General features: G+C 46.5%; 3 protein-coding genes across 10 annotated transcripts; 2 read left to right on the top strand and 1 right to left on the bottom strand.

Annotated features, from left to right (window-relative positions):
• Positions 1–19: 19 nt before the first annotated feature.
• LOC138210574 (RING finger protein 228) lies at positions 20–19,907 on the bottom strand. 8 transcript variants are annotated; one of them, XM_069169806.1, is made up of 3 exons: positions 19,765–19,907; positions 3,110–3,424; positions 20–1,594 (listed from the first exon to the last, which is right to left on the bottom strand). In XM_069169806.1, exon 3 carries the CDS (start codon positions 1,509–1,511, stop codon positions 879–881), a length of 633 nt encoding a protein of 210 aa, XP_069025907.1. In that variant the 5' UTR covers positions 1,512–1,594; positions 3,110–3,424; positions 19,765–19,907; the 3' UTR covers positions 20–878. The 8 variants fall into 8 exon arrangements, with proteins under 8 accessions (XP_069025907.1, XP_069025904.1, XP_069025906.1 ...); XM_069169803.1 differs by lacking the exon at positions 19,765–19,907 and adding an exon at positions 9,894–9,983; XM_069169805.1 differs by lacking the exon at positions 19,765–19,907 and adding an exon at positions 9,894–9,983 and having other exon boundaries at positions 20–1,562.
• LOC138210576 (E3 ubiquitin-protein ligase RNF182-like) lies at positions 6,757–7,975 on the top strand. Its single transcript, XM_069169811.1, has 2 exons — positions 6,757–7,307; positions 7,830–7,975. Exons 1-2 carry the CDS (start codon positions 6,757–6,759, stop codon positions 7,834–7,836), a joined length of 558 nt encoding a protein of 185 aa, XP_069025912.1. The 3' UTR covers positions 7,837–7,975.
• Positions 9,596–11,412, top strand: LOC138210577 (RING finger protein 227-like). The gene is made up of 2 exons (XM_069169813.1): positions 9,596–10,279; positions 11,033–11,412. Exons 1-2 carry the CDS (start codon positions 9,808–9,810, stop codon positions 11,092–11,094), a joined length of 534 nt encoding a protein of 177 aa, XP_069025914.1. The 5' UTR covers positions 9,596–9,807; the 3' UTR covers positions 11,095–11,412.
• Positions 19,908–20,242: the final 335 nt, after the last annotated feature.

Below are 20,242 nucleotides of genomic sequence, written 5' to 3'. Positions count from 1 at the left end.
AAAGAAGTACAACCCACACACAAAAGGAAAAATTAGGAAAACCATATGATCACAACGCTTATGGCCAGTTCATCATTTCAGCCTTCCAAAAACTATTATCCAAAAAGGACATGATTGTTTCAAATGAGGACTTCTGGGGGCAATTGCAGTCCTTATTCAATAAAGTGCTTCCAGGATAAGGAAATTATATTTGACCATGGAAATTGTTTTAAATATCTAGGATCACGATATAACAGAACAATGGAGGGTGGATTAATCCAGGAAAAATAGCTTTTACTCTGTAATAAGGGTTCTGTTGTATTTTACATCACAGGGGGAAAAAAAAAGAGAAAAGAATGACCCCACAATGGTTAAATTAGTACATATATTCTAAGACACATGTTTTGTAATTTTCTAAATATGTACACACCTGACAGAGTAAGTGGAAGCCAGCTTTATTCAGTTTCGTCATTGGCAAAACAATCATGAGCTGTATAATGACATTATCCAGCAGGCACAGAGAAAAAGTGCGAGAGAAAGTCTTGAAGTCTGAAAGTTTTGAAAAATGAACAAATATTACAGATTTGAGGAGCTACAGTTCGCGTCTGTCCAAATAAACCACTAGAGGGAGCTCTTCATCCATCAATCAGTACAGTAACTGGTGGTTTAAATGGGGTATTACAGTAAATAAAAGTATGATTTGACTTAACTGCAGGGTGAATATCAATCACAGTGATCAAAAACACATTTATTATTTTAATATAATTGAAAAACAAATGTTTTATTCTCTAAAATGTCACGTGTCTGCCTACTTTTTGCAGTGATTTCCTACAGAGTAGATGATGACTTCAGGTCAAGAGCTATATCTGCTACAAATAGGAGATAAATCCTGTTTCCTTTTAAAATTTCTTTTTCAAGAACTGTGGTCCAAACACCACCCCGACGATACAGGTGATCACGAACAGCACCCAGAAGACGACTGCCAGGAGCTGCACAAAGAGCAGCGTCTTCTTGCTCTGCTGTATGACCTCCTCCTCACCCACCAGGCCCGGCGCCGTGCCGTACGGCCTGTCCGGGTGCATCTGCTGCACCCGCAGGCTGACGGTGGGCAGGATGATGAAGCGGGTGTCCCTGCTGTCGCCCTCCAGGGAGAACACCACCCTCTGGGTGACCGTGGCCAGCCGGGCTGCCATGGTCACGGGCAGGCGGAAGGCCACGGGCGGCAGCCTGGCCAGGATGCGGGAGTTGCAGGGCAAAGTGAGGGCGTCCCCGGTCTCCAGCGGGGTGAGATGGCGGCACAGGGGGCAGGGGATAGCTCGGGGGCCGTGGGGGTGCTCGTAGGGGCAGTGCTGGATCCTCTGGAGGCACTCGGTGCAAAAAACATGGAGGCACTCCAGCATCCGGGGGCATTTGTTGTACGGGTTGTACGACTGGTAGCAGATGGGACACTCCACATCCATGGGCTCCCCGGGGCCGGGTGCTGCAGCAGCTGGGTCCCCCTGCTGGGGAGCGGGGACAACATCCCCCGTCATGGTGCTTCAGTTATGAGCTCAGTGATGCCAAGAGGCCACTTGCAGATGAATCTTTGGAAAAAAAAAAAAAAAGATGGTAAAATCTGTAACGAGAAAAAAAAAACAGCTTTAAGATCAAATTCTGTAACATCAACACAACTCGAGAGGCTCAAACTGCCTTTAAACACCAGGATCTGCTCCCCCAGGGATGCTGCTTTGTTTTGTCTAAGTTTTATGAACAGATTCCACAGCTCATGAGTCATAGCATTCATCCATTTAACCACTCAGACATCCACCATCTGACCCCCCCTCACCCCGCGGCTCCATGTAGGGTGTACTGAACTGGGCGCACGCACACACACACACACACACACACACACACACACACACACACACACACACACACACACACACACACACACACACACACACACACACACACACACACACACACACATCCAGATGAACATATGGAGAAAGCCTCACCGTGACTTATTACTTCCTTTCATGGCTTTTCTTGTGTTTTGATTTCCTAACTTCCTGCACATGCTGAGTGACTGTGTGTGTGTGTGTGTGTGTGTGAGCACGTCTGTGTTTCTTCACTCAGACTTGTTTTATTTCAGGCATTTAAAGGGGCTCGCAGCTGATTTGACCGGTTTAACAGAGTTTTATACAACAGTCGGTGTCCGCAGTCGATTCTTTGGCGGCTCCGAGCGGAAAAGAACTGACGGCATGGAGTTTGAAAGCATTTTCTGAGCAAGGGTTGAACAAGAGACACTGCATTGTGGGAAACGTAGGATCCAGTGATGTGCGAAGCTGACCTTTTTCCCCAGACTAAAAATTTGAACACGCTGGCTTCCACTGCCGTTGATTTTGACCGTTCGGTTTTAAAATGACTTTGGTGTGAGTCTGCCAGCTTTAAGTGTCATTCTAAATTGTTGAAGTGTCCCTTGTAGGAACTTCAAAAAATGAGTCTCCGGCACATTAAATTAATGTAAACAGCTAGCTAACCTCGATAGACAAAAGTTCTTCCCCCGTAGAAATGTGTGCGAGAGTCAAATAAAGTGTCGAGCTGAAGGTTTTAAATCTGAATTCATTCAATTTTCTCTTCTAAATCTCTGAAATGTAAATCAAAATATGAGATGTAAAATCCTCCAATCAGATCCATTCACACTGTAAACTTTCATGTGCAGCACAACGCCAACATCTGGAAGTTTGTCGATCGATGATGTGTCATCAGTTCAGCTTCAGACTCGCCTTTTGCTTTACTGGCACTTTTCCTGTCTCTGTTTGTTGCTCACATGCTCAGTCATGGGGGGATTGTTCCTTAGCATATGGGGTCTCCATGGCTCGGTCCATGGAAACGTAAAGCCTGAAACCCGTTTCTTTTATAAGTCAACTGCACTTTCACGCAATCAGAGCAAAAAAATACAGCCACAACAAGCATTTTCATTCATTTAAAAATTACAATATTTGTCATGACAAGTTGTGAAAGAGACATGTTGAAGCCAGTACTGAATGGGATCTCTGCATAAGTGAATGTACTCTCTTCTAAGCCAATGGGAAACTGGCAGCGCTTCATCATTACAGACTGAGAAGCACATAAGAGAGACACGTACCTGCTTTGATCAGAGCACACTTTGATTCCCACCTCCGACCCCGGTGCTTTCCCATCCACACTTCCACACAATCCTTCTTGTGTTGGTACACATCTCATCCCGGTAGTGTCTTCTCCCCCTCTTACTGCGAACACATCAAACCACTCTAGTTTTCTGCCTTGATATTCTGCAGCTACGTGTCTGAGCCTGGCTCGCTGGCATCCTCCCGTTTTCCCTCCTGGTTTCACTTGTCCTCGTCTCTCTGTCTCAGCCCCCATGAGGCATCCCTGTGGTTTTGCTCAGTAGTAATTAAACCCTAGGTGACGTGAAGGTAACCTGGAAACACAAAGCAGAAAATGACAGATTGGGGTGTCTTGATCATGACTTACACGACTCTGCTTGCTCATTATGTTATTATTCTACCTCACAGTCAGCATGTTGGAGTGTTAAAATAGCAAGTGTGGATTAGGGTGAAATTATTGGCATTCTCACATGTTTAAAGTGACTTTTCTATGTTCATAATATTGAAAAACAAAAAACAAAACAATGATTCAACACTATAGATATCTAGTGGGTGTCTAGTACAAAATATTGAGTAAAAGTAAATAAGTTGCAGGGACAGAACAGCTGCCGCATGTGGGTTCAGAGTGGGAAGAACATTCAATGTGAATTAGGTAGGTAGGTATTTACTTTATTAATCCCCGAGGGGAAATTTTTTTTTTTTTTTTTTTTTTTTTTTTTTTAGGTAGGTATAATTATTAGGTAGGAATTATTGACAGATAAAGAACCCACCCGAGTCACAAGCTGTACAGAACGTCCTGGAGGCCTGCTAGCGTACCTCAGCATCAAGTTCGACTAAACAAGGTCATATAAACATAATAATAGATCTGACTATCATCACAAGATAAAAAACGGATTAATTTAACATTTTTTTTCATGCATTTGCAAAGGCTGTGGCCCGAGGGATTGTAGTTTTGCGTTGTCCTACTATCCGTCCCTCTCAGGCTTGTGCATGTGATATCTCAAGAACGCCTCGAGGCAATTCCTTCAAATTTAGCACAAACATTTACTTGGATTCAAGGATTAAGTGACTATATTTTGGGAGTCAAATTGTAAAGGTCAAGGTCACTATGACCTCCTGTCTGTCTCTTTATTTTGAAGATGATATCTCAAAAACGTCAAAAAGGGACTTTCTTCAAATTTGGTACAAACATTCACTTGGATTAAAAGGTGAAATTATTAGATTTTGGTTGTAAAAGGTCAAAGGTCAAGGGTCAAGATCACTGTGATCTTATGTCTGTCCCAATTATTTTGAAGGTGATATGTTAAGAATGCCTTGGCGAAATTTCTTCAAATTTAGCACAAACATCCACTTGGACTCAAAAATAAAGTGATTTGATTTTGGTGGTCAGAGGTCAGAGGTCGAACTCACTTTGATCTTATGTCTATCCCTTTATTTTGAAGGTGAGATCTAAAGAACACCTTGAAGGAATTTCTTTAAAATGGGCACAAAAATTCACTTGGACTAAAAGACGAAATGATTAGATTAGATTAGATTTTGGTGGTGCAGAGAACAGACTGGATTATGGCGTAGTTCTAAAACTGGATCAGCAGCTCCGGGGGCAGGTTGAGCTTCCTGAGCTGCCGCAGGAAGTACATTCGTTGCTGGAGCTTCTTGAGTTGATGTTGGACACACGCTTGTCCTGAAGGTTTCCACAGCAGATACGGTGTTGTTGAGGATGGTGATCAGTGATCCTCCTGAAGTCTTCTGTACTCACCACAGCATTGAGCAGGTCCAGCTCCAGGTGGTTCTGACTGTACCAGAGGAACCGGCTGTTCAACCTCCCGGATGAGGCCGATGACCTTTGTGTTGTCTGCAAATTTGAAGAGTTTGACTGAAAACAGGTTTGTTGTTGTTCTATGTGCGGAAGGTTTTGGTCAGCACACACACCTCTTAAAAAACAGATGTACGATGGTCAAAATGTTTTACCAGAGGATAGCCTAACGTTTAAGAGTTTCTTGGTGTTTGTGACCAGAGAGGGAGAGCAGAAGGCCACGCAAATAAACAAAAATCACAAAAAGGCTGCCAACTCGACCATCAAACTAATATCTAACTACACTGCTCAAAAAAAATAAAGGGAACACTTAAACAACACATCCTAGATCTCAATGAATGAAATATTCCAGTTGAAAATCTTTATTCATTACATAGTAGAATGTGTTGAGAACAAAATAACATTAGAATGATCACTGGAAATCAAAATCATTATCTCATGGAGGTCTGGATTCAGAATCATACTCAAAATAAAACAGTCTGCGGTGCGACGTGGCGTCGGTGGACAGAACGAGACACGATGTCCCAGATGTGCTGGATTGGATTCAGGTCTGGGGAACGGGCAGGCCAGTCCGTAGCATCAATGCCTTCATTGTGCAGGAACTGCTGACACAGTCCAGCCACATGAGGCCGAGCATTGTCATGCATCAGAAGGGCTGTGCGGCCCTCCAAAGAAATGCCTCCCCAGACCGTCGCTGACCCACCGCCAAACCGGTCACGCTGGAGGATGTTGCAGGCAGCAGAACGTTCTCCACGGCGTCTCCAGACTCCGTCACGTCTGTCACATGTGCTCAGTGTGAACCTGCTCTCATCCGTGAAGAGCACAGAGCGCCGACGGAGAAGCTGCCAATCTCGGTGTTCTCTGGCAAAGTCCGATCGCCCTGCACGGTGTTGGGCTGTAAGCACAGACCCCACTTGTGGACGTCGGGCCCTCGTACCGCCCTCATGGAGTCTGTTTCTGACAGTTTGAGCAGAAACATGCACATTAGTGGCCTGCTGGAGGTCATTTTGTAGGGCTCTGGCAGCGCTCCTGTTCCTCCTTGCACAAAGGACCAGATAGCGGTCCCGCTGCTGGGTTGTTGTCCTCCTACGGCCCCCTCCACATCTCCTGGTGGACCGGCCTGTCTCCCGGTATGTCCTCCGTGCTCTTGACACTGTGCTGACAGACACAGCAAACCTTCTCGCCACAGCGTGCGTTGGATGAGCTGCACTGCCTGAACAACTTCTGTAGGTTGGAGACACCTCATGCTCCCTCTAGTGGTGAGGACACTGGCAAAATGCAAAAGGGACCAAAAATCATCCAGAAAGGACGAGGACAGAGAAATGGTCTGTGGTCACCACCTGCAGAACCGTTCCTTTATAGGGTTGTCTTGATAATTGCCTCATTTCCACCTGTTGTCTGTTCCATTTGTACAACAGCAGGTGAAATTGATTCACAATCAGTGTTGCTTCCTAATTGGACAGGTTGGTTTCCCAGAAGTGTGATTGACTTGGAGTTACGTTGTGTTGTTTAAGTGTTCCCTTTATTTTTTTTGGAGCAGTGTATATCTTAAAAGGTTTCACTGGGCACATTGAACCCATTGACCAGATTATTTTTTCAGACATTGTCTGGGTGTAAAAGGGTGTGAGTAGACTGATACACATCGCAGTATCTTGGTCACATGGTTCCATTGGAGACTCATCAGTTGTGTTTATTTGGGCCAAATGTCTTCAGGCCTGTTATCAGAGTACCTCCCATTCCGGTTCACTTTCCTCACACACTTATTTAAAAGTCCGAACAGCTGTTATTTCAGTCAAACCTCCAGGTGATCGTGACAACATCCACAAACCCAAGATGTCCTCAGAGATCAAGTGCACCGTTTGCTACTGGACCTACAACGCGGGTCGTCGGTGTCCCCGGGAGCTCCACTGCAAGCACAGCTTCTGTGAGAGCTGCCTCCTGGCTCTTTCCCGACCCCTGAGCCCCGTCCGGTCGCACCAGGGGAGGTTAATCATCTGCCCGCTGTGCCGATTCATCACCTCCATCTCCGGGGAGGGGCAACTGAGAGCCGAGCTCAGGGTGGACGAGTGCACCATGGAGCGGCTTCTCGCTGCGGGGGTCCTCGACCAAGAGGAGGACGAGGATCCGGAGGAGATGGTTCAAGACTGTGATGACGAGGAGGAGGAAGGACAAGCGACGAGACTCGACACCTCAGCCGCAGGGAGCGACTCCATCGCGGGCACCGTAGGAGGGAGGCTTCGGCGGTCTTGGAGCAAACTTTGGCTGAAGATTTGGGCCGAGAGCCCGCGGCGGAGGTCCTACGAAGAGGAGGAGGAGGAGGAGGAATTCTCCTTCGTTCGTGTTGGGCGCCATAATTATCAACCCCTCTTCTGCCGTACTTATATGTAAGTTTGGCGGAAGATTTGCGACAGGAGTCCGCGGCAGAGACGAAGAAACAGGCAGACAAACTGCAATGTGGGAACCGTTTTTTTTTTTAACAAGTTTAACAAGCTGATAACGTTATTGACTCAGTAAATACTAGGAGAACTGGTTTGGGACACCATACGAGGGAAATAGTGGGAATAGTTTAGTGGTAACCATACTAACAGTATCACATTAATGTAGGCTGTTTAGAATCTATAGGCTATAAAAAAAAAAAAAAAAAAAAAATGAGAGTATGATTTAAAATGGCTTTCTTGGTCTGAGGTAGGTCACATTTTTAAAAGGACTAAATGTCCTCCCATTAGCGAGAGCAAGTAGGCACTAAAAAGTAGTGAGAATCCTTTCAAAATAAAAGTTCTTATTAATCAACACCCTAACGAGCACCCGAATACATCCAGTCTTTAATTGTAGCTTTAATTCAGTATCCAAAACAAATACCTCACACTTTGCCTTATCTAATGAATTCTCCCTTTTTATTTCCACAGACTGTAGGACCACCAGTGATGACTTGAGGAATGTCGCCTTGATATCCGCCAGACAACAGCAGATACCCTGGATAATGTGACTCGTGGACACGATCTAGAAGATGATTTAAATTACCTTTTGTAGTTTTCTAATCGATTGTTTAAATAATGACCACTACTCAACAAACTGGCCAACGATGGCAGTTTTTTTTAAACCTTCTTTCAATGAATGTATTTATTTGAAAATAGCTTTCACATATTGAAAGGAAAAATAAACAAGCTCTTGTTCAAATCACTTTGAAGCTTTGTGTGGCTGCATGCTGGATTTTAGATGGCGGTTTGGACGAGCCATTACTTGAGCAGGTGGTCCAGCAGGGGGCCCGTAGTGTCCTTCAGGGGGGGCCGACTCCAGTCTTTCAAAGGATTTGACGACTACAGTCGTCATGGCGACGGGTCTGTAGTCATTTTAGTCCTGTGATTTTGTTTTGTTTTTTGGGGGGGACCGGGATGAGTGTGGAGCATTTTGAAGCGGGAGGGAACTTCACACGGCTGTTGAAGATCAGCTCAGACAGGAGGGGGGGACACGCCCTACGGCCCGGGTGCTTTCCTGATCTTTTGGCTTTGAAAGAGCTGATACACATCTGAGTGTGACTGAATGTGTCTTATCAAAACCGACAGCAAAACACGTTCAGGTCGTCAGCCACTTGGGGTTTTTCCAAAGCGTGTTGGCACGGTGTTTTGTTCTGTTCTGACTGTGCAGCGGTGGTCCAGGGTGTTTGGGTCTCGGGTGGGACACGTAACACGCCGTCTGTATTTGGGAAGTTCGTGGCCGAAGGTTTGCTCTCTTAAAATCCCCCAGAATAAAGGAAGGAGAGGTCACCTTTTTACAGCTTATGATCAGGGTCTCTAAGTGAGGACCGCATGATTTCTATAACACTGTGACATCCGTGCACCAACCTTCGTTCATATAAAAACAGATTTCGCCTCCTTTCATCCCCCCCCCCCCGAGAGTACAAAAGGTACGAGAGCGAAGTACCGAGGCTGCCATCTCGACCGTCAAACTAATATCTAACTACGGCTATAAAATATTTATTTCCAAGACCGCATACCTAACTAAAGTAATGTAAATAGTTTTCTTAAAAGTGTCTCTGGACACATTATACCCATTGACCATTGAGTAGATCATTTTCCCCTCATTTCTGGGAAACTTGCTTCTTTTTCCTGGTTGAAAGACAAGTTTGAATTGACCGAAGGAACTTACAGTAAGTGCAATGCAGGAGGTGAAAGCGGGAAGACTTAAAATATATGAACAATAGGTGGTATAACACACACACACACGCACGCACGCGCACGCACACACGCACGCACGCACGCACGCACACACACACACACACACACACACACACACACACACACACACACAGGGTGAGCTCATCTGAATTTATGATTATTGGCCAATATCCCAGGGGAAATCACCACGAAAGGAGTTCAGACGAAAACAACTGGAAGAGGAAGAGAGTTGCACGGGGAATCCCGCGAAGAGGAGCCGCGTGACGTGACGTGGACGTGACATCACACACGCACCGACTATCTCTCTCGGAGTTGTCGGTGCCGGGAGAGCAAGGGTAACGTTGTTGAGCGTTATCAACAGTCCGTTTTGTTGTGTTTCCCATCAGCACTACCTGATAGTTGATGTCGTGTGCGTGTTCAGATTTGATTTAGAAACGAAAACTGTGTAAATAATGGAAGTTTACGTGTGTGTGGGCGGAAATGACGTCATCGCATCGCGGTCCCATGGTTACATTGTAACAAAGTTGGTGACTCATCAGCTGTGTTTATTTAGGTGAAATCTCTTCAGGCCTGTTATCAGAGTCCCTCCCATTCCGGATAACCTGCCTCACACCCTTATTTATAAATCCGAGCAGCTCTTGTTTCATTCAATCCTCCTGGTGATCGAGACAACATCCCAGAAAAACAAAACAAACAAAACAAAAACAAGATGTCTTCGGAGATCGAGTGCGGAGTTTGTTACTGCACCTACAACGCGGGTCGGCGGTGTCCCCGGCAGCTCCACTGTAAACACACCTTCTGTGAGAGCTGCCTCCTGGCTCTTTCCCGACCCCCGAGCCCCGTCGAGGCGCACCCGGGAGCCGACAGGCTGGTCGTCTGCCCGCTGTGCCGACGCATCACCTCCATCTCCGGGGACGGGAAGCTGAGAGCCGAGCTCAGGGTGGACGAGTGCGCCATGGAGCGGCTTCTCGCTGCGGGGGTCCTCGACCAAGAGGAGGACGAGGATCCGGAGGAGGTGGTTCAAGACTGTGACGACGACGAGGAGGAGGAGGAGGAGGAACTCGGCACCTCAGCCGAAGAGAGCGACTCCTTCGCGGGCGCCAGAGGAGGGAAGCTCCGGCGGTCTTGGAAAAAACTTTGGCGGAAGATTTGCGGCAAGAGCCCGCGGCACACAAGAGGAAGTAAGTAGGCAGACAAACTGTGGACTGTGGGAAGCGGGGTGTTTTTTTTTGGTTTTTTTTAACAAGCTGATAATGTTATTGACTCAGTAAATACAAGGAGAAGAGGGGACACGAGGGGAATAGTGGGAATAGTTTGGCGGTAATCATAGTAACAATATCACAACAATATCACATTAATGTAGGCTGTTTAAATCTGAGGTTATAAAAATGACTTGAAAGGCCTTCTTGGTCTGAGGTAGGTCAAGTCTTTTTTTAAGAGGACTAAATGTCCTCCCATAAGCTAGAACAAGTAGGCACTGAAAAGTAAAGTGAGAATCCTTTCAAAATAAAAGTTCTTATTAATCAATTAAATTCGAACAAAGTGTAGTAAAGAGAATAACACCAAATCCAATTAATAATGGGTGTGACCGCGTTTAAAACGCCACCAAATCTCTTTGACTGCACAGTTTTTCAAGGTACCTGGCATGCAGGCACTGTGGGTTGTTTCGAGCATCTTTTAACAGAATAAATCTGGGACGGATTCAGATTCAGATTGGACGCCTCCTTGATGTTACTGTAAAAGAGTCTAAAACACCTGGAGGGGCTCAAATCTTTGCACGGCACTGTATAAAGCTCCTGAGAAGTAGTCCTTATACTTTCTAACAAGCACCCAAATACATCCAGCCTTTAATTGTAGCTTTAATTCAGTATCCAAAACAAATACCCGAGACGTTGCCTTATCTAATGTGTTCTTCCTTTTGTTTTCTTCCACAGGCTGTAGGACCACCAGTGATGACTTGAGGAACTTTGCCTTGATGTCCACCTACATGTTTTGAGCGTCCAACAACAGATACCCTGGATAATGTGACATAATGTATTTATTTGTAACGGCTCGCCTTCCTGACATGGACATGATGATGATGATGATGATGAAGAAACCTTGCTGGCGAGACACATGGACACAATCTACAGTTTTCTAATTGATTGTTTAAATGAAGACCACTACATAGATGTTACACTCAACAAACTGGCAAAAGTTTTTTTTTAAACCAAAAATTGCACTGGTATATGTACTTTATATATTTCAATGAATGTATTTATTTTTAAATACTTTTTTTTTTACGTATTTAAGGAAAAAAATAAACAAACTCTTTTCCAAATCACTGACGCTTTGTGTGGCTGCATGTTTGATTTTAGATGGCAGTTTGGGTGGGCCGTGAAAAACGGTTAAAATAACAGTGTCTAGACTAGGCCTAAATTAGAGCAAACTAGTCAAATTCAAGGAGGCAAATATATCATAAATAAAAGGGACAAACTAGGGGGGCAGAAATTAAGGAAATGAAAAACTGCTCTGCACAAAATGAGCTGAAATAGAAAACCTACCTTCACAACGAGCTCCAGGAAGTATCGGTCACCTGAGACCAGGTGAACAGCATTGCCTCCAATCAGACTCACGGTTCTCAGCAGAGAACCAAAGCCCCGACATGACCTCTGGTAAAACACATGGACTGACTCGGAAACTGCTGCAACGTATCCTGAGGTCTGCCTTTGACAGTTGTGCCTCGGTGGAAGCTGCCAGCCATGTTCGTCACGTTTGGTCTCTACTCGAGGTAAATACCGTGTTTTGTGAGCTTTTTTAAAAAAAAATTTTTATTTATGATTCTTGACAACCCTTTGCTTCCTCGTACATTAAAACAATACTCCTGGCTGTGTTTTTCTTTCTTTCTGCAGACTTCTTGTCTTTGTGCTGATCGGTGCAGCTGTCATGTCGTTCATCATGTGTTCAGATGCTGCGAGAGGTGAGCACAAGTAGGCCAGTGTCTGCCAGGCCAGTACTGCAATGTCTGCAGTTTTTGTTTTGTTTTTCACTCAGCTCGTACTCATCTTCATGGCTGACGTCCTAGCTGGAGAATTATTAGTTTCTTTTAAAGCTGGACCTTGAATCTTTTTATGATTGTGTAACATTGGCACTATTTTCTCTGGCGTCTCTTTTAAAGGAAAGCCAGGATGGAGTTTTGTCAGTTTGGATATGGTTCCTATTTTAAGGAGATTTACAGCTAATTAATGTTTACCTTTAGCCGTGGTCATTTCAGATTACATACAACAAAACTGTTGGACTGTAGCATTTCATTACATTTATTTTTCCTTTTTAACCTGCAGTCAATCCCATAATAGCTCCAGAGCACCACAGAGTGAGACCGAATGTCCTCGTACGCCGCCGCCATCATCGTCCGTGCTCCGTTGGTCTGCTGCCAACAGATACTGGACTCCCAACAGAAATTAACGGTGAAACTGAGACGGGCGGAAACTCTCTGGACAACCTGTTAATCATTGACCATCAATCAAACCCTCTTCAGTTTACCCACGGTGGCTTAGGCTACACTCACAACAACCCAGATAACGAACAGTATCGAGCCAGGTTAGCCAAAGTGCAAAGTGGTCACGGGTCAGGTGGAGTGAGGTCAGCAAGCGGCGTTTTCACCGGCCACTCTCAGCGAGGAGGAAGACACTTTGACCAGAAAGGACATTTTTACAGTTCACACCCAGTGATTGTTAAAAAAATATCTCCAAAAAAAGACGGCAGTCATCAAATCTCTGGTTTTAAACCAGTTTGGGACCACAAGTATACTCTGAATTCTCTTTTCCCGTCTCAGACGGCTGGCTACAGGACGGCTCTGCCGCCGCCTCCGAGGGGCCATTACAGCGGCTATAAAGAGACCGGTGAGCTTCCTGCGGTCGCAGCACGGAGTCCATCAAGTGGCATTCAATCAAGCAAATTTCTCCGCTTTCAGAGTCATACGGCCCCTCGCGAAACATCGATCGGGGAAAGCTCGGTCGCCTCTGTTATTAAAAGAAACCCAAGTCCAGAAAGACTGACATCATCCATCACAGATTTCTCCCGGAGGCTCGACTCGGTGAGCAGCAGCGAGGCGCTCAAACACAAAAAGGTTCAGTCGTATCTCTTCGAGGACTCCCGGGCCTCGGCGACGGCGGGAACAGGTGATGGAGGACGAGCTTTAAGTGAGCTGAGATCCGCTGCCATGGTGCCACAAACGCAAAGCTCAACCGCTGAGCAAGTTCACAGCGGATCGAGTTCCGATTTTCTACCCAGGAAAGAGCCAGATCATGCAAATCTGCTGCACCATAAGGCCGACGCGGCGCCGCACGGCGGTCAGACACAAAGTTTGACCAAATATCAAGCCATCTCTAGCAGGTATCCTTCCCTACGCATCAAATCGCAGTCTCACACTCGGCTCTCTTCAGTAAAAGGCAAAAATATGGGTGGTCCCACCTTTATAGAAAGAGCCAGCTCTCATCGATACGGCTTCGATAAAGGAAAGGACTATAAGTTTAGATACGCGAATAAGTACCCCTCTTTCTCATCAAAGTATAGCTTCGGCCAGAGAGGAGCGTCTACATCTGCAGCACCAGTAAAAGTTGAGGGGACACCCACAGATTGTTCTTCAGCTTCTCCTGGCACCGTAATCCAAACCGCAGCGGTTTCTCCTCTCAGGCGGCTCACATCAGGAGGAGATGCCAGGACGAACGCAAATACAGACGGATGGTTCACGACCTACAAGAGAATATATGATCTGAAAGGATTTGACGCACAGCCACTTGAGGGAGACAAAACTTTACGCCCAGAACCAGACAAGTCTGCCACGGCGCAGCAGGGTTTGAAAGGCTTTAAACTCGCCGACGGAACCGCAGCGAGTGAGAATGAGATTAAATCACTTCTTGAGATTGCAGGAGGCGCCGAAAACGAAGGAAACCACAGCCGACCGCGCAGCTTCCTGGGTTTACAGTCCGTTAGTAACAGATCTGCACACTCTCACGACAACACATACTGGAAACCAACGGGGCAGCACGCAGCCACCGGCTCACCGGGCCTCGGAGAAGGACCGAACCCGCCCGGCAGAAGCCAACCTGTTGCCGTGAAGGCCGTCCTGCTCCGGACCTACACCGGCAACACTGCGAGAGGCCGACCGGTGAAGATAAACGGGAGCAAAGTGCCCAGTGGGTCTCCTCTCGCTTATCTCCGTGGAAACGCAGCCATCGTCCGGCTGCCCAGACGCCGCGCCGGAGACCGAACTGTCACGTACGCGGATATCTTTGGAAGTGCTTCGTTCAGCGGTGTCAGAGTTACAAACCAGACGCTAATCAGGCCGACTGATACGGATTACCGCCCGGAGGGGACGGCTACCACCGAGACGGACGCACTGAGCTCGGAGGACGGCGCGGAGACGAGGGAAAACTCCAGCAGAGGTCCGGAAGCAGATGTTGAAGACGAGGACGAATACTTCAGCAGCGTCGAGAACAACAAAACATCAGCTTTGTTTCTGGGGACTCCAGAAGGAAGTCGAGGTTTCCACACGTCTGATGTTTCACCAACTCTCACAGGAAGTCAGACACGTGGTGAGGATTCGTCGGACCTGGACTACCTACGGACATCTACCAGGAGCGTCACCTTCACGTCCACCGAGCTGCCTCACCCACAGAAGAAATAAAAATGGTCAAATGTTGTATGGCTTGAATGAGTCCAATAAAAACTGGAGAACTACTTGTGAATTTGTTGTTGTGTAGAAAATTAATGAATACATTTTCTGTCATAAAAAAAAAAAAAAAAAAAAAAAAAATCTGTCTGGTGTTTTGTGACAAAATTATCCCATTCAAATCCATCTGGAAGCGCTTTTGGTTCGTCGATAATCATTTGCTTTGGTCGTAATTGGTGTTCAGGGAAAGTTGAATATGATGGGACAGTTATTGTTGCCTGGCAACTGGTCTCAGACACACACACAAAAAAAAAGTCCGGGCTCCCAATCGACTCGTAAAATGAATTGATTTTGTACAAATTGAAGCGATTGAATGTGTTAATGAGTGAAGCGCCAACAGGTGAATTAGTTTTGAATGGACCTCATCGAGACAGATTTGAGGGCTAAACACCTGTTTCAGCAGAATATGATCAATACACACAAAACCACGAGTTCACACCGACACTTCAGAAGTGACAAAAGAAACAGAAACGTGTACACGTTGTGCTTTACGCGACAAATTCCTGCAGTTTTTTTGGTTTTTTTTTTTTTTTTATATCAAACGTATTGTCCAAATTACCTTCGAGCTAAAAAAAAACAACAAAAAAAAACGCTTAATGGATTAGTCATTCAAAATCAAATTCAAGAGACAAAACGTGGCTTTCTGAGCGGAGCTGTCGCCTCATTTGGCGAATGATCTGCACACTATAACACCGAGAATAAAGAAGAGGAGAGAGAAAAAACCCGAAGGAAGGTCATCCTTGAGGCTTTTTATATAAATTGACTGAATTCCCATTCCTCGTGTCCTCATTCCCAGGCGCACGGTGGCTGCCCGGTGCGCTGACACAGATTTTCCGTCTCTTATTTCGAGTTCACAAGCAAGAGTTTTATCATGCTGAGTTAACACGCTGTGAGATGCAAAATAAATCAATAAATCAATAAAAGAACGTCCTTTTCCTGTGTCTCTGCCAAACCATCGATGACTCGGTGTAATGGAAGAAAACCAGTCATGAAAGGGGGGTCTGTCTGTCGGCGTTGATTTGAACACAGACTTTTCAGGGAATTTGTTCGTGTGCTCATCATGAGGTTGCACTTTTTCTTTTTTTTCTATCTTGTTAGTGGAAACTGAATTCACTGCGGATTACACGTCCAGTGACCTAATCTGCATTTACAGCGAGAGCACAGATGTTCCACTAGATGGCGCAACTCGTCCACTTTCTCATCCCACGTGTGACCCGGAGCAGTGAACATGCTCTACTGCCCACCCCACGCCCCCCACCCACCCACCCACCCACACACACACACACACACACACACACATATAACTTTAAATCAAGTTTACAAGTGCCGACTTATTTTGATGGATTTTCACCTTAAATTAAAAGCCAACAAAATTCTCACGTGGGCTCTTTTTTTTTATCAGTCGGCCAATCGAAGCGTTTGGTTTCAGGGTCACCGGGGTCACGCTAAAACCCAGATCAGGGCTCCTGTAGCAGGTCCATTCACAACCACCTGACCCTTCACCTTTCCCCGGTCTACCAACTCCACCTTAATGCCACCTTGGCTATGATGGAGGGGGTCGGGTGGGGGGGTGCGCCTCAAAGCCAGGAGAGGGTGGGAAGGGGAATCTGCCAGTCAAACTTATAACACATTGTACTTTGGCATTAATGCAGCACCACCTCCACCTCCACCACCTCCACCACCTCCACCCCGCCAATACCCGTGGAAAATGCGGCGGTCCACATTCCCATACCGAGGCGGGAGGTGTTGAGGTTGATGTGATGTTTGATGTCACGTAACGAGGTCTCCGTGTGCCGGCAGGTCGAGCTGTTTTTGTCCCGCCGGCTTCCTTCAAAGTTCCTTTTTTCTTTTTGTTTCTTCAGTGTTTTGTGTGTCAGGTTCACATGATATCCCCTTCTTTCTTTTTTTTCCCCAAGTGTGCAGATTTCACCTATAATATTCCCTGTGTGTGTGTGTGTGTGTGTGTGTGTGTGTGTGTGTGTGTGTGTGTGTGTGTGTGTGTGTGTGGTGTTTTGGGCCCCCCACCTCCTCTCCTACTGTGAGGGGAATTCTGTACCATGTGTCTGCGGTTTTCAGGGAGCTTTCAAGGAAAATAAAACACAGAGGCCTCACAGTCACCCCCCCCCCCCCCACCCTCCCCCCTCCATCCCACCACCCCCCCAACCCCCCAAACCTCCCCTTCAAACCTCTCTCACCTCCCTTGCTCCATGTGGCACTTTTTCGACCCCCCCCCCTCCCCCTTCCCTCTCCCCCTTCCTCCCCCCCTCTCTTTTTTTTGGTTTTGTTTGTTCTCACACCAGCCAGCTAACGGAGTGACAGAGCTAATTTCGTACGCATCCTTGAAACACAGATAAAATCCATAATCACGGCAAACATTGTCTCACGAGGCAGGAGAGAGACAGAAAGAGAGTGAGAGAGTGAGAGAGAGAGTGGGGGGGGGAGGAAGAGGAGGGAGGGACGGACAGAGAAAGGCTTTTTGTTTGGCTAAGTACACTATGTGAAAGAGGGGGCGGCGAGGAAGAGAGAGCTGGAAATACATTAGAAAATGGTGGCGTCGGTTGTGGTATTCAGGGGGGGGGGGGGGCTCGGATGACTTCACACGCCGTGCGGTGGACGGATGGACGGATGGATGGACACCCCCCCCCCCCCCCCCCCCCCCCAGTTTGAACAGGACTGTGTGTAAACTAAGTATACTGAGTCTACAGGGATTAACTTTTCCCTGAAGCTTATATGAAGGGGCAGAAAGAAAGCTGGAGGGGGGGGGGGGGGGTAGAGGGGTAGAGATGTTGAGGGGGGGGGGGTGTAGAGATGTTGGGGGGGGGGGGGGGGTGATTACCAGAAGCAGCTTGCAGTGCTCTGACTGTAATCGAGGGCTTTGTTGGCTACCTTATGTGGCTAATTGTTCAAGCAAAATAATAATAGATTAAATGAATGAATTGGGCCTGCAGGAGTCTCAGAACTGTAAGTGTGAATGAATTGAAGCTAAAAGCAGTTGAGGTGTACGGAGCAGCGTCGACATTCCCACGTATCTGCCACGGGAACAAGAGCTACGTCCGTGTCCTACATCCAGCCAGCTTCCTGTGGAGGAAGTCATAGAGACAGGAAGACTTCCTGTATTGTTGCCGACCACGCGGCGGCACCGACCGTGCACGATCCTCGAGGCAGAAGGAAACGGTGACGTGAACCCGGTGAAAACGGCGAGCTCGGATCCCAACAAAGAGGCCGAGGCGCGCGTCAGGGGGGGAAATCACACCCCTGCTTTTAAGACGAGCTTTCACCGCGCTTCGGTGGAAATGAAAACGACCGCGTTTTTATTGAAGTTAAGTCTCGTCTTCGCACGCTTCCCGGAGGTTTTTACAGTCGCTGTATGTCGTGCGACGCACTAAAGGTTCAATAACTCCCGTCTTACGCGCTTTAACACTCGTAAAACGTCAGAAATACTGCGATCGAGGACTGCAGTCGGCAAGTACGTTCCCACGGGCCATCTTTAAAGCCGCAGTTCAATCAAATTTAAATCCTAAAACTTCAGGGGATTGTTGCATTATACTGAAAGACTCCCAACTTATATCAAAAAATACATTTCATCTATGTCAAGAATCTGCAGCTTCAACATACGCTGAGGTTTAAATCGCTGATCTCACCCCCACCACCTCCTCTGGGTCCATTTAGAGGCTTTCCTGTGGTTTTGATCACATCAGATGATCTTCATCAGCTGATGGGAGTTTTGCCCCAGTTGTCATAAAACTGCAGAAGTTCAGATTTTTTTTTTTTTTCTCCCTCGAGCGCTTAAAAAGGATTTCTCCTCCGTGCTGCGCTTTAAGGCTGACGACTCTGGGAACCCCAAGACAGCGGAGATCATGTGACTAATGATAACAAAATAACAAAATAAATACAAATAAACAGCTTCCAGAAGAGCTGTTACATCGGCCTTGTGGTTATCAGATAATTCACATGAGAATATACAAGCAGTCCTGCCGTGTTTAAAAAAAAAGAAAAGAAGTGTTCCTGCAGCCTCGTGCCTGCAGGTGCATGTAGGTTATGTTAGGTTAGGTTAGGTTAGGTTAGGTTAGGTTAGGTTAGGTTAGGTAGGTGTGTGAGTGGAACTGTAAATGTGGTTTCGGATTTGACGAGCGGTTTAGTGCCGCTTCGGCGCGCCCGTCAAGCTGTGGGTTGTTTTTAAGGTTGCGCAACAATTTAATAAAGTCGACTTTATTTTTGAAAGATTTTCTTGCTGGATTGTGCCTCTGAAGTCACAACGCGTTCCTGCAAATGTTTCGCAATGACAGCTTTGGGTTTCTGTCGAAGGAAAACACTGAGAGGGGCTTTTAATTTGAAATGGATACAGGAAGTGTTGCGTATCCACTTTAACAGGGCAAACGGTAGCGGATCAAAACGTTGTGACTCAATCAACGTGGCATCTTCGACCGTTCTGTTTGTCTTTTGCGTGGCAGCCTCCATCCTAAAAGCGCTTCAAATATTTGAATGAATTTCAACTGGATCAAGAAAACCGTGGACATTTTATTTCCTCTCGCTGTCGTTGGCGCATCACAAGGAAGACGGTTTACTTTTTCATTCATTCATTGAACTCGGCTTTCTTGAGAAACGGCATCACGGGGGGGAACATTCCTGCTCATCACGTTTAAAATCAGCCGCTGATTCGGGAGCACATCACGGGAGAAGAGAAGAAAAGAAAAGGGGAACTGTCTGTTCTGAAAGTAGCAAACTAACAAACCCGAAGTAGGTCCCTGAACGCCCCGGGGACTCACTTTATTTAAGGTGAGCGTGAACAGAAAAGCTGAGCGAACACGAGCTGTAAAGACAACTAATGGGACAGTGTGAGTTTCAGTCTCCTTTAGTTGTGGGTGTCAGGTGCTTCTTTTATCCTCCAGGTGCTGCCAGGCTTCTTCTTTTTTTAAATTTTTTTTTATTTTAATTTGTATTGTTTGCACTAACCTTATTTCTACCCAGCGAGGGAAGTGAGAGCGTCTGCAGGTGCAGGCCTCGGTCTGCGTGTGTTCTCATTTCTATTAATTCCTGCGGTGCCTCCGTCAGCGCGCGATCACACCCGCTCTCGGTTTGGGTTACGCGGCCATCTGCGGACGAGCGTGATACAAGATCCCATGCAGGTTAACACGCACACACAAAAAAAAAAACAATTAAAAAAAAAAAAAAAAAGAGTTGAGAGGGACAGAGATTTATCATGCCAAGAAAAGGCTTATTTAATTAAAGCGAGTGCCGAGTGAGAGGCTCGTATCAAATCAAGACACAGGGAGGTCTTTGAGCTCACCCGGCAAACACCATGTTGGTCAAATTCCCGGTAAGACGAGTGATTAACCCCGCTGGCCACGCGCCAAACCTCCAGTGCAAATGATCTTATCAATGGGAGTGGCGAATGGGAGTAACGCGGCGAAAAAGGGCTTCCGCGGATTAA

This window comes from Embiotoca jacksoni, unplaced genomic scaffold (assembly GCF_022577435.1).
Source record: "Embiotoca jacksoni isolate LCO1_2020_lvr unplaced genomic scaffold, fEmbJac1.0.p SCAF_47, whole genome shotgun sequence".
NCBI lineage: Eukaryota > Metazoa > Chordata > Actinopteri > Embiotocidae > Embiotoca > Embiotoca jacksoni.
This window is presented reverse-complemented; position numbering and strand designations above follow the sequence as displayed.